General features: G+C 41.6%; 1 protein-coding gene across 43 annotated transcripts in view; it reads right to left on the bottom strand.

The window, feature by feature from the left end:
- MYBPC1 (myosin binding protein C1) overlaps positions 1 to 14,035 on the bottom strand; it is a 138,374-nt gene that overhangs the window by 37,160 nt on the left and 87,179 nt on the right. For all 43 annotated transcript variants that reach the window (XM_040407324.1, XM_040407317.1, XM_040407447.1 and 40 more), the window contains 6 exons: positions 11,687 to 11,793; positions 11,468 to 11,604; positions 11,166 to 11,325; positions 10,311 to 10,415; positions 8,984 to 9,172; positions 4,871 to 5,005 (listed from right to left, as the gene is read on the bottom strand). In XM_040407324.1, coding sequence (XP_040263258.1) covers positions 4,871 to 5,005; positions 8,984 to 9,172; positions 10,311 to 10,415; positions 11,166 to 11,325; positions 11,468 to 11,604; positions 11,687 to 11,793 — 833 coding nt within the window. The remainder of the gene's footprint in view (positions 1 to 4,870; positions 5,006 to 8,983; positions 9,173 to 10,310; positions 10,416 to 11,165; positions 11,326 to 11,467; positions 11,605 to 11,686; positions 11,794 to 14,035) is intronic.

Here is a 14,035-nt window from a genome sequence, read left to right as displayed (position 1 = left end):
AATACGAAAACCACTGGCTACTATGTACGATGGACGTCAATTCACTGTATACTATTATCAATCACAACCATGGCACTACTGCCCTGAGAGAACGACTAAACCACTACCAGACCCTACACATTGACCAAATAGATTTTTTAATAGATGGAGTTATTTTTATTCTTACCCACAATTATTTTATGTTCGACTCAACATTCTATCTACAACAGCGCGGGACCGCCATGGGTACCAGGTTTGCCCCCAGTTATGCCAACATCTTTATGGCCCAGTGGGAACATGATTTCATCACACCACTACTGGGGACGAGCCTGGTACTATGGCGGCGATACATTGATGATATCATCTTTATTTGGAGCGATACGAGGGAGAAACTGGACATATTTTTGGAGAACATTAATACAAACGATAGAAACATAACATTGACAGCCAACATCAGTCAAACAAAAGTAGAATTCTTAGATCTATTAATCGAGACAACAGAAAATAAACTACAATGTAGGACATACCAAAAGCCAGTGATGAAAAATAATTTCATCCTACATTCTAGCTGTCACCTACCTAGCTGGTTATTAAACATCCCAACTAGCCAATTCAGGCGTTTAAAAATAAATTGCACACTTGATAGTCAGTTCGAAATAGAAGCGGAAAAACTAAAGAAACAGTTTTTAGCAAAAGACTATCCGATGACAGTAATAGATAGATCTCTAGAGAAAGTAAGATCAATGGACAGAACGAAGTTCTTTGACAATAGCAACAAAACTATCACAACCATGATCAAAAAGGAAGAAGCTCCCCGAATCATCTTACCATACAATGCACACTACAAAAAACTAGAGACGAGTATTCACAAACACTGGCACCACATTTTAAGTGATAAAATCATAGGCCAACTATTACCAGACAAACCACAGATCACCTACACCAGAGCCCCCAATCTTGGCTTACGCCTAGCACCAACAATCAAAAGTAATAAGACTACACCCAACCAAAGTTGGCTAACACTACAGGGTTTCTTCAGGTGCGGTAAATGCAACAATTGCAAAATCACTAATTTTCCAAAAAAGACAACGACAGTCAATTCAACTAACAGTCCATATAAACATGAGATCCGTGAACACCTCTGTTGCCACTCCAATAATGTAATATACGTCCTACAATGCCCATGTCTCAAACAGTACGTAGGGCGCACAAAGAGATTACTCAAAACGAGAATATCCGAACATATATCAAATATCAAAAAGGGCTATGAGCTATACTCAGTCTCTAAACACTATAAGGAACACCACAACTGCGATCCGTCAACACTCACCTACACAGCCATAGAGAGAATCCCACGTCAATGGAGAGGCGGCAACCATATAGCCGCCATGTCTAGGTCTGAATCCAGGAAAATATTTGAATTTAACACAATGATTCCGAGAGGTCTCAATGCAGAGATGGAAATCTTTGGCTTCCTATAAAAAGTCAAAATAAGAATAGGAGCACATTCACCACGTAGATTTTGGCGGGGTGCCCTCCTTAGGAACTGGGGTCGTAGTCAGGCTGTCTATCAGCACTCCGACCCCTCTTCCTGGGTGGGCCCCTCCCCATGTTCCCTATCAACCACTCCACTCCATCTCCATTCCACAACATATCTGGAAGATACTAGGATGCAATATATCACTCGCGTACACACAATCAATAACTATAGAGAGGAGTTCACAATAATATCATATACACACTCTATCCCTATTTATTCATTATTGATTGAGTTATTATACCCATCCATCCATATCATTTTATAATTTCCCATCCCACATAACCTTTATGAATTTTTATTGATACTAATATGTGCAATTTTATTATATTTTTATTGCGTTTCTATTTTTATAGTATTTTATTCTTATTCTATTGTTTTAAGTTATCATATCATTAAAATGTGACAGACGTAAAACATAAAATATATATACATCTATTGAGATATGGTATCCATCCCAATCCTGTTCCTGAAGGTCCAGTACACAATTTATCCAACACCAAGAAAAAGAGAAAAAGAAAAAAAGAAAAAAAAGAAGAAAAAAATCTCTTGACCACTCCTACAACCACTAATTGGATCCAATTAGATCCATATAAATTTCCAAGAAGAATTGGGCTACTCATTCCCATTGATGAAGGAGCAGCACGCTCCGAAACGCGTATGGGGCATTGAGTCAGCCTATTGAAACTAGCTAGCACCAAACAAAAGGATCCTACAACTAAAGTGAAGCTCCGGAGCTTATTTTCCCTCCTGTGAAGCTGCAACATCTCTTCCCGCCACTTATCTCCACGTGGCAAGCAAACATTGAATCGAGCGGGAGATTCTTCACACGCATGTGACGTCACCGGAAGTGACGACAACAGCAGCAACCAACGGCCGGAGCATACAGCGGGCGCGAGCAGCACACGTGGACGCCGACTTGCAGGCAGGAGCCGCTCCCCGACTCACTGACGGCCAACAGGAGGATAATGTACCTGCTTACAAAGCAGCAGTCGAATATTCCACAGCTCATTAATAACTCCATATACTAAATCGGATGCGATTATTTCCAGTAATAAGGAGATACCTATTCCACATATTACTTCTTAAAGAAAGTTTATTTCAGCCCATATCAGGATATTATACTTCAATATATTTCCGGATACCATGGTATGAGACTGGATTTTCTCCCTACAGGTATACAAGACATTCTTTCCTTTTTTCCTTTTTTTCAGCAGGATTTCTTCACAAATTGATATTTTATGGTATATCAGGATAATTGACATTAATTTTATGGTATACTAGGATATTGTATACTAGGATACGTTATCAACTTTTTTCACCGGACATTACAACATGAGACTGAATTTTCTCCAACAGATTCTCTTTTAAACAGGCTTTTTTATAGATTTTCAGGACTTATATCCCCCTTCTTTTTCCAACAGGATTTTATGCAATTGATATGCTACTATTACAATTTGTTCTTTTACATTGATATTATATATATATGTATTTTTATATTTTTGATACACTTTTCTGATTATTATACCAGTTTTTACTTCATCAGGCATATTTAGCCACCCCTTAATAAATATATTCATCCATACAACACAAATGTTTTGAGTGCCATCCCTCTACTTTTACTCATGTTCTAGTGATATGCCATAAATGTTGAGATAGGACATACTCTTCAATGTCATTACAGTGGTCCCTCAAGTTACAATAATAATTGGTTCCAGGACGACCATTGTATGTTGAAACCATTGTAACTTGAGTAATTGGTTCCAAAGCCCCAAAATGTCATCTAAGATAAGAGAAAAATAAGCAGATAACTAAGACAGATAAAACAAGTCCTTACATATTAAAATCAGGAATAGCTGTTAACGAGCAACTAATTCAGCTATTTTACCAGAGAAGTGGGCTTGATTGGTTGGATTTGGGTCTAAGGCATTATATGTTGAGTCTAGTTTCAACTTACGATGGGTCACAAAAGACCATTGTATGTTGAAAATGTTGTATCCTGAGGCCATTGTATCTTGAGGGATCACTGTATTTAGATCCACAATCAAGAAGTGTGTAAGGGAAAGAGACAAGACATTCTAGAATAACAAAGATGGTATCTACCGCATGCTCCTAACCACTGTCAGTATTACTTTTCCAGCAACACGTGCAAGTCATTTTCTTGCAGTCTATTTAAAGCACTTACCTGACATAAAACCGATGATATAGACATATCAATCAATTAAAAAAGATTAATGATTGTATTAAGACCCAAGACATTGTTGGACAATGCTAAAAGTTAAAGTGGTATTAGTCTGTAACTATTTACAATATGCATTCAGGGAAAATTTCACTGAGGCTACCCTTCTTGAATATGCCATTTATTAGATTGTGTACTACACAGTCGAGTCACATTATTATGACCACTTATTACTTTTGACGTTGGTAGCGCGTAACTTTTGAAGGGATTTACAAGTCATGAGTTAGCTTGGATGATTGGCTACTGGGGCAAGGATGGCAATATTTCTGAAACTGAGCAGCTTGTGATATGTTGGGGTGCTGCCAGTATGGTAGGGGGCTACCAGACGTGTGTCTAAAACAATAGTTCAGCTAACCCTACTGCAGAGAGATGGCAACTGCACCTCTGCTAACGAAGTTGCATCAGCAGAAAATACTAAAATTTTCGTGGCAGTATCAGAATTGGACCTCCACTGATTGGCAAAGGGTTGTTTTCTCCAATGAGTCACATTTTCTGCTTCATTGAACAGATGGGTGTTGGCATGTCAGGAAAGAAACATCGGAGACAAAAACCCTGCAACCATAGTTGAAAGAGCACAAGCTGGTGGTGGCACTGTTATGGTCTGGAGAATATTTTCAAGGCATTCTCTGGGCATGTTGATGGCACTCTCAACCGATTTGGTTATGAATCCATTCTTGCAGATTACGTATACCATACATACTGATTGTTTTCTTTGGGGAGATTGAGATCTTCCAGCAACACAATGCGACATGTCACATGGCTAGAAATGTCCACCATAGTTGGAAAAGCATGACCAAGACTTCCAATTGCTACCAAGGCCCCTAATTCCACAGATTTGAACCTAATTGAGAATCTGTGGGACCCTCCTGATCATCATGTTCACCCTCTGAATCCTCTTCCACGCAATCTCCAGCAGCTGTGGGATGCACTGCAGTCAGCATGGCTCCAGATACCTATGACAACCTACCAGGACCTTATTTAGTCACTCCCAGCCCGTGTGGCTGCTGTCCATGCTGCAAAAAGCAGTTACTCTGGATATTAGCTGGTGGTCATAATAATGTGACTCGACTGTGTACAAGGTGTATGGATAAAAATTGCAAGTGTTGTATACTTACCGCCTTCAAAACAGTACTCAATGACATAGCCATCCAAACCCGCAGCGCCAATGTGGTCCGGGGGGCGCCATTTCATTGTCACTGTGTTGTCAGTTACTCCATCTACTGTTAGCATAGTGGGAGCACTTGTAACAGCTAGAAAGAAACCAATGAAAAAAGAGCAATATTGTGTATTTGAATAGGAAACATATGCTGTAGAGTTACTACTGACTTCTTAATATCTGCCTAGTAAACTGATCCTCTTCTCCATTTTCATAGAGAACTTCAATTAGATTAATATATTCATGACATGTATTGTTAGTGATAATAGATAGCACTGCATAAACCTTTATAAAACCATCATAGAGAGAAAACAATGAATATAATTTATGCATTTTTGTAAAGTGTATTGTTTTTCACTTCAGTTGGTAACATATTAAAGGGGTTAGATATTTAGATACTGATGGCCTATTCTCAGGACCGGGCATCAATATCAGATTAATGAGGGACCAACACTTGGCACTGGGCACCCCCAAAATTAGCCTTTTCAGACAGCTGTCAGGGGCGTAGCTAATCGCTCATGGGCCCTGGTGCACGAGTTCAGCTTGGGCCCCCTGTCCCTCAGTGCTTTGTGGCCATGGGCAGGGGAGCACATTGTCTTTCTGCCTGAGATAAAAATTGAAACCTAACCCCTTCCCTCCAGCCCTACTGTTGAAGACATACTTGGAAAACCTACAGCTTACAGCTTTATGAACTATACAGGGTAATAGAGCAGTTGAGGAAGGCTGGATGGGCCAAAACACATCCTTTTTAGCTTTGATTATCTTCTGAAATAAAGAATATACCTTATTGAAACACTGAGCGTTTGCTGGGATTCTTCTGACATAGACCCCCATATCAGACCTCAGATCTGACCCTCATTAGACCTCCATGTCAGACCCCCGCACCAGACCTCAGATCAGCTCCCCCTTTAGACCTCAATGTCAACCTCCACATCAGACCTCAGATCAGGTCTCCATGTCAGTGAGTTTATCTAATAATTGTGACCTGCCCTTCTGGGTGTTGATCTTACAGTGGCAATGTGACCTGCAGGCACATAAGAAATCAGATGGTGGCTCTGGCCGCCGAACAATCTGCTTGCTGATGACCAATACAGTGTAATACTACATGTTTATATACAGAACACAGAGCACTGACAGGTTCATAACCTCACTAAGGCTTTTATAGTGTAACTGTTATTCATGTTTTTATTTTTCTTAAATGTGTAGGGCAAGTCAAGTGATTCTGATTATTTTTACCACATACTTTGTTTGTTTTATACACATATCAGTGGTGAGCGCTCACAGTGTATGTGTGATCTGTATTGTTGACTAATCACACAACCATATTTTTTGTCTGCATCCAATCCAAATTTTTTGCAAATGGTGGACCCATTAATTTCAAATGGGTAGCAAAAAATGCGAACAGCACGGTCCCGCATAAATATAGAACATGTCCTATTAGGGTCCATTCACATGTCCGTATCTGTAGTGCATTGCGGATCTGCAAATTGCGGATGCGCAATACACCCGGCCGCCACCACCATAGAAATGCCTATTCTAGGACATGTTCTATTTTTTTTACGGAGCCGCGGAACGGAAGATCGGCGGCGGGCTCTGGAAATGCGGATGCGGACAGCACACTGTGTGCTGTCCGCATCCATTACTGCCCCATAGAGAATGAATGGGTCCGCACCCGTTCCGCAATTTGCGGAATGGATGCGGACCCATTATTACGGAGGTGTGAATGGAGCCTTATTGTTCATTTTGTGGACAAGAATAGGCGTTGTTGCAATGGGTCTGGGGAAAAAAAACGGATGCAACATGGACGTCACACAGACGTCATCTGTATCTTCTGCAGATCTACATTTTGCAGACTGCAAAATACATACGATTGTGTGAATGCACCCTAATTAGCCCCCAGGAGAGACATGAGATCACTGTCTGATCTCCTGCATTTCCTGGACAGATCACACATATCGTACACTGTCAGCGCTCACCACAGATGGTGTACTGATGTCAGCCAGACAGGGCAGAATATGTATACTATATATGGCCAGTGATATAGGAGGGGGGCATTAGGTGCATCAACAGTGAGCCACGGGGGTCTTCACTGTTCAGTACAGACGGATGAGGGAAAACTTCGAAGGCAGTATTGTAATAATAGTCAGAATCACTTGACTTGTCTTACACATTTATGAAAAAAGACACCAATAAAGTAAAGTTTTAAAACACCTATAATACACATGAGGAAGGTAGTATTGTGGGAATACAGTATTTTTTGCCTTGAGGGCCAATTTGAGAGATGGGAACATGTGGATAAATCCCTGAAACCATACTATTCCTGATTAGCCACCATCTACTGAGGTCACAAGCATACATACATGCAGGCATGAGAAGCCACACATGCCTCCCCTTCTCCTGTGTCACCTGTAGTCTGCTGTCAGCTTAGCTTCCTCAGACTTCTCTTCCAGTTCTGACCCCTTCTATCAGGAAGTAGATGGAGACTCCCTGCCCATGCCGAGCTGCATGCAGTGACAGGAGACTAGCAGACCTGTCAGGCTCCAGCTAACAACCGGAAAGTCATCAACCAGTCGGAAAGTCAGCCACCAGTCATCCTATGTTGAGGGCTCCTGCTCTGAAAAGTTATGCTGGGAGTGGGGGATGGCCGCAGCTACCGGAGCTCAGAGGCAGGCCTCATGACCAGAGGGGGCAAGGTAACAGCTGCTATAGAAGAGGAGACTGCAGCGCTCCGGACTGGATGCAGACATCTTCTTTGATAGCTAATGTCTTCTTTTACAGAGCATCCAGTCCTCCAGCCCGTATTTATCTGCTCTGGTCCGCCCTTAAGGGGAAAATGTGAGGCGCACTGTGCAGTCCTACAGCCCAAAGCCACCGCCTAACCTGCACTGCGTCTTGGCTGTGGGCCACTGGCAAGAGGGCCCTGTGGGCCCCCCTGGCTTAGGGGCCCAGTAGCAATTGCGACCCCTATAGTTACGCCACTGGCTGCTGTATACCGGTGTTGTAATCTGCACAGTGTACAGAGCCTTCCATCCACTGTATAGTTCCCAGAGCCAATGGCTGCTTGAAACAGCTGATCAGTGGAGGTACAGGGCATCGGCCTCCCAGTGGTCTGATATTGATGACCTATGCTGAGAATAGGTAATCAGTATCTATGTCCCGGAAAACCCCTTTAATACCAGACATGGTACCTTTGTGTAGAGTTGAGAAAAGGATTTAAATTTTAAGAGCAATGTAAAGTCTTTAGTAAGTGATGATGAAGCCACTTTCACTGTATAACACTGTATTATAATTAGCTGTATCAACAGTAACTTTTTCCAGAGTCACAAATCTGTCATTTGATCCCCATTTTCTCCTAAGCTTCTAAGGCTACTTTCACACTGGCGTTTTGGCTTTCCGTTAGTGAGATCTGTTCAGGGCTCTCACAAGCGGTCCAAAACGGATCAGTTTTGCCCTAATGCATTCTGAATGGATAAGGATCCGGTCAGAATGCATCAGTTTGCCTCAGTTCAGTCTCCATTCCGCTCTGGAGGCGGACACCAAAACGCTGCCTGCAGCGTTTTGCTGTCCGCTTGACGAAACTGAGCCAAACGGATCCGTCCTGGCACACAATGTAAGTCAATGACGGATCCGCAAAAAACGCTAGTGTGAAAGTGGCCTTACTAGTGACTCTCATCTTTAGACAGTTCTCTGTTGCTAGAAGCAAGTGAGCAAAATCTTACAGAATCTTGAATGGCAAATCTCAGCAAAAAGAATTAATTTGAGCATTGTGAATTAAACTCCTCGCTGTTAGCAGAGACAGACTGATGAGATTTATCTGGGAGACAGAGAGAAGTTGTATATTACTGTGGCTGCCCAGCTTTAATATCTCATCACCCCCATACATAGAAACATACATAAAAAGATTCCAAAGAGAAACCTGCACAGTAATATGTAACCGGCCTGTTTGGACATAAGCGACTATCCACACGGCAGTAGCCCACAAATTGTAGCATATACTCAAGTTGTAACAGAACATCAGTTTTAGAAATATTTCTAAGTACTGCATAGTACTTTCTTTAGTACAGATACCTACCCAGTGGAACAAAGGGCTTGGAGGGCATGCTTGGTTTAGAAATTCCTATAGAGTTGACAGCAAAGACCCGGACTTCATAAGCAACACCTTCAATCATTTTTTTGGGTTCAAAGTTTGTTTCTTTACATAGTTCAAAATTCAGCCTCATCCATCTGGAGCTCTGTTTCTTCTTTCTTTCAATAAAGTATCCTAGAAAATAAATTATCATCGTTTTGATTCTTGTAAAATATTCCAAAATAATATGCAATTTATATTATAAAAGGCAGATTTTCTTACAATGTTCTACGAAATACAATACAGACCAAAAGTTTGGACACACCTTCTCATTCAAAGAGTTTTCTTTATTTTCATGACTATGAAGGCATCAAAACTATGAATTAACACATGTGGAATTATATACATAACAAATATGTCATATTCTAGGTTCTTCAAAGTAGCCACCTTTTGCTTTGATTACTGCTTTGCACACTCTTGGCATTCTCTTGATGAGCTTCAAGAGGTAGTCCCCTGAAATGGTCTTCCAACAGTCTTGAAGGAGTTCCCAAAGATGCTTAGCACTTGTTGGCCCTTTTGCCTTCACTCTGCGGTCCAGCTCACCCCAAACCATCTTGACTGGGTTCAGGTCCGGTGACTGTGGAGGCCAGGTCATCTGGCGCAGCACCCCATCACTCTCCTTCATGGTCAAATAGCCCTTACTTTCAAAGTTTTCCCAATTTTTTGGCTGACTGACTGACCTTCATTTCTTAAAGTAATGATGGCCACTCGTTTTTCTTGACTTAGCTGCTTTGTTCTTGCCATAATACAAATTCTAACAGTCTATTCAGTAGTACTATCAGCTGTGTATCCACCTGACTTCTCCTCAACGAAACTGATGGTCCCAACCCCATTTATAAGGCAAGAAATCCCACTTATTAAACCTGACAGGGCACACCTGTGAAGTGAAAACCATTTCAGGGGGCTACCTCTTGAAGCTCATCAAGAGAATGCCAAGAGTGTGCAAAGCAGTAATCAAAGCAAAAGGTGGCTACTTTGAAGAACCTAGAATATGACATATGTTCAGTTGTTTCACACTTGTTTGTTTTTTATATAATTCCACATGTGTTAATTCATAGTTGTGTTGTTGCCTTCAGTGTGAATCTACAATTTTCATAGTCATGAAAATAAAGAAAACTCTTTGAATGAGAAGGTGTGTCCAAACTTTTGGTCTGTACTGTATGTACTGTATTTTTGGTATAGCTGATGTATGTAGTTATGTCAGATGCAGGTAAATGTTAATATTCCGCACTTAGAACCATACAAATGAGAATTGGGGTACATTTTAACTCACCCAGAAGTGGGCATCCTCCATCATATAATGGTGGCTCCCATTTCATAGTGCACCAATCCTCCCCGACCTCTGTTACATCTGGAGCTAAGGGGGCATCCGGGATGTCTAAAAAATGTGACAGACATTGTATTAGCAATATACAAATAAATATTATAAAAAAATACACAGTATGGAGATGCAGTGTTACACCCAGGGGCGTAGCTAAAGGCTCATGGGCCCTGGTGCAAGAGTTCAGCTTTGCCCCCATCCCTTTCCCCAGTGCTTTGTGGCCGGGGGCAGGGAATCACATAGCCTCCGTGCTGCCTGAGACAAGAATTGAAACGCCTAGCCGATGCCAAATTCTTGACCTTTCCCCTTCCCTCCAGCCAGAGATGTAACCTGACCTGCATGCACTTTCTATAATACCAGTGTCTTCTTATGTGGCACAAGAGTCTTTGTGTCCCCTCAGGCTTCTGGGCTTGATAGCGAATGCTACCTCCTCACCCTCTATAGCTATGCCCCTGGTTATGCCCATTAGCAGATTAGTCGGTGAACTGGATCTACAATTAATAAAATCCATGGCCAGATGTTGTCTAATATTTGGAGTGGAGTTCATACTGTGGAATGTGATCTGCAGTGAAAATCAGCAGCTTTTCCACAACTTCATGAGTATGGTGCAGATTTGAAAATCCACATACATTACTTCCTTTTCACAAATCCACAGCAATACTGCCACATTTGGACCTGACCAAAGGGTGCCAGTTTGTGATTTTTTAGGAGTTGGTGAATAAAAATTGGCAAACGGTATGGTCCAACAGTCTGCTGACTAAGATTATACTGTACATTACAATATTACTTTGAATGATTGCAACTTACCAACAACCTTAATTTTGATGTGAGCTACAGCTTCACCAGCTTCATTTTTTACCATCATCCTATATACTCCGGTATCATCTTTCTCTGCAGAGTCAATGACTAGGAGCCCATGATCAGAGTATGACTCTGCCCTGACACGACCGCTCAGATCTGTGATCCACTAATGAGATATATTAAGACAGAATATTACAAAATGTACTGTAGGTACTGTGTTGGAAAATACTTCACTGCATAGTATAAAAGCTCATCAGACCGTGCACATCTATTGTATGTCAGCAACATGAGTTGGAGACACAATTTACCTTGTCTCCTCTGCTCCAAATAATTTTAGGGGCCGGTTCTCCAGTTACAGGCACCTCAAGCCTCAGCTTTGTTCCTGCTACAACCACCACAGTGTTATCAGGGTAATTCAGAGTATCAAAATGGATTTTTGGAGGATCTGTAAAGAAATTACCAGTTAGGAAACCTGACTTCCATGTTTTAATTTCAAATTTGTCCAGTAAATAGTTGTGTATTCTTACCGATAACATGTACATTGGCTGGAATATTGATTAAATAAAGATCTGGAACGAACGCATAGTCCCCTTCATCTTCCACTAGACAATGTGGTATTACTAATCTGTGAGTCCTGTGCGAATTAAAAAAGAAACACTCGTTTTTTGCTTTAGAAGTTATTTTTGCGTTTCTCTTTCGGTTATTGATGGTGCTCAATTAATGTGAGTGGGCTTGTACATCCATTTAAACCCAATGGGGTACATTTATCAATGTATTTGTGCAAGTTATCTAGCCCAAATACATTGAAAAATATATTGTTCTGGCGTTTGTCTTTTTTTAAGGTTTCATATATGTATGAGTCAGAGAAAGTGGGCACTGCTTGTATGGTGTGCCGGTAGTAATCAGTCCCCCAATATGTAGTTTGCCATGATTTGTTATGAAGAACTAGTTTTAATTGAAGCACAGGAATTGCTTGGTCATTTGGTGACCTTTAAATATGTTAGAAAATAACATTGGTGAACTCTTTTTTGGTATGTTCCTATCACTTGATATCAATATGATTTATTCAGTAAAGAAGATGTCATCTATCCTGGCATGTCTGTTTTAGGCTGCATTCACACGTTTTTTTAATGGTCGTTACACGTCTGTTTAAAGAACAATGGTAGTCTATTCACACTGCCGTTTTTTGACTGCCCCCATACAATTTAAGGGGACAGCTTTTAACATCTGTTTTTCAGCGGCCACTCATCCCTGTGGAAGGCACTATTATCCATCCTTGCAGATCATATACACTCATAATTGGTTATTGTCTTCCCTGGGACAGATAGGACCATTCCAAGTACTACCCTGGCCCACTAATTTCCCAGACTTGAACCCAATTGAGCTTGTTTGGGACCACCCAATCGTCATGTTCTTTCTATAAATCCTAACCCCCGCACCCTCCAGCAGTTGTGGGATGCTCTGCATTCAGTGTGGTTCCAGATACCTGTGACGACCTACCAGGACCTTATTGAGTCCCTCCCAGTCCGTCTAAACTGCTGTCTGTTCTGCACCTGGTCACTCTGGATATTAGCTAGTGGTGATAAAGTGACTCGACCATTTGAGTGTGTGTATATATATAGAAATATATATATAAAGGTCGAAAAACGGGCAGCACTCCATAGAATAAAAATAGAAAAAAGTTTATTCACCCAAGCAGGACATTATTCACCCAAGCAGCTTGGCTTGAGGAAGGCTCCAGCATAGAGCTGAAACGTCGCATGTCCTGCTTGGGTGAATAAACTTTTTTCTATTTTTATTCTATGGAGTGCTGCCCGTTTTTTGACTTTTATATATTTTTTATTGGACATACACTTGTAAAAAACATAGAAGTCCATATACATTAGCAGCATTTAATCACACAGGATAGATGTCCACAGGTCTGTCCATTATAATACAGTCAAGATAAATACCGACCAAGACAGTCCTGGATCCCAACACGTGTTTCACGGTCGCTTTCTCAAGGACCATCCCTCGAGAAAGCGACCGCGAAACACGTGTTGGGATCCAGGACTGTCTTGGTCGGTATTTATCTTAGGCTACTTTCACACCTGCGTTCGGGTGTCCGCTTGTGAGCTCCGTTTGAAGGGGCTCACAAGCGGCCCCGAACGCATCCGTCCACCCCTAATGCATTCTGAGTGGAGGCGGATCCGCTCAGAATGCATCAGTCTGGCGGCGTTCAGCCTCCGCTCCGCTCAGCAAGCGGACACCTGAACGCTGCTTGCAGCGTTCGGGTGTCCGCCTGGCCGTGCGGAGGCAAGCGGATCCGTCCAGACTTACAATGTAAGTCAATGGGGACGGATCCGTTTTGAAGATGACACAATATGGCTCAATCTTCAAACGGATCCGTCCCCCATTGACTTTCAATGTAAAGTCTGGACGGATCCGTTCAGGCTACTTTCACACTTAGAATTTTTTCTAAGTTATAATGCAGACGGATCCGTTCTGAACGGATACAAACGTCTGCATTATAGGAGCGGATCCGTCTGAAGAAACATCAGACGGACCCGCTCTGAACGGCAGTGTGAAAGTAGCCTTAACTGTATTGATCTCCTATAGGCTATCTGTAATTTTGTGGCACTATGCACTTTATATACAACTGTGGGCTGTGATTGATAACCTTTCTCACAGCCTGGGAGTTTTATTGCAAGTTATATGTATTATAATGGAGAGACCTGTGGACATCTATCCTGTGTGATTAAATGCTGCTAATGTATATGGACTTCTATGTTTTTTACAAGTGTATGTCCAATAAAAAACTTTTGTGATTCTATATTACATGCTTTTCTGAGTCTAGTTTTGGGTATTTACTTATAGTTAGTTAGGACAGCAATATA

The sequence above is a fragment of the Bufo bufo genome, chromosome 1, assembly GCF_905171765.1.
Source record: "Bufo bufo chromosome 1, aBufBuf1.1, whole genome shotgun sequence".
Classification (NCBI taxonomy): domain Eukaryota; kingdom Metazoa; phylum Chordata; class Amphibia; order Anura; family Bufonidae; genus Bufo; species Bufo bufo.
This window is presented reverse-complemented; position numbering and strand designations above follow the sequence as displayed.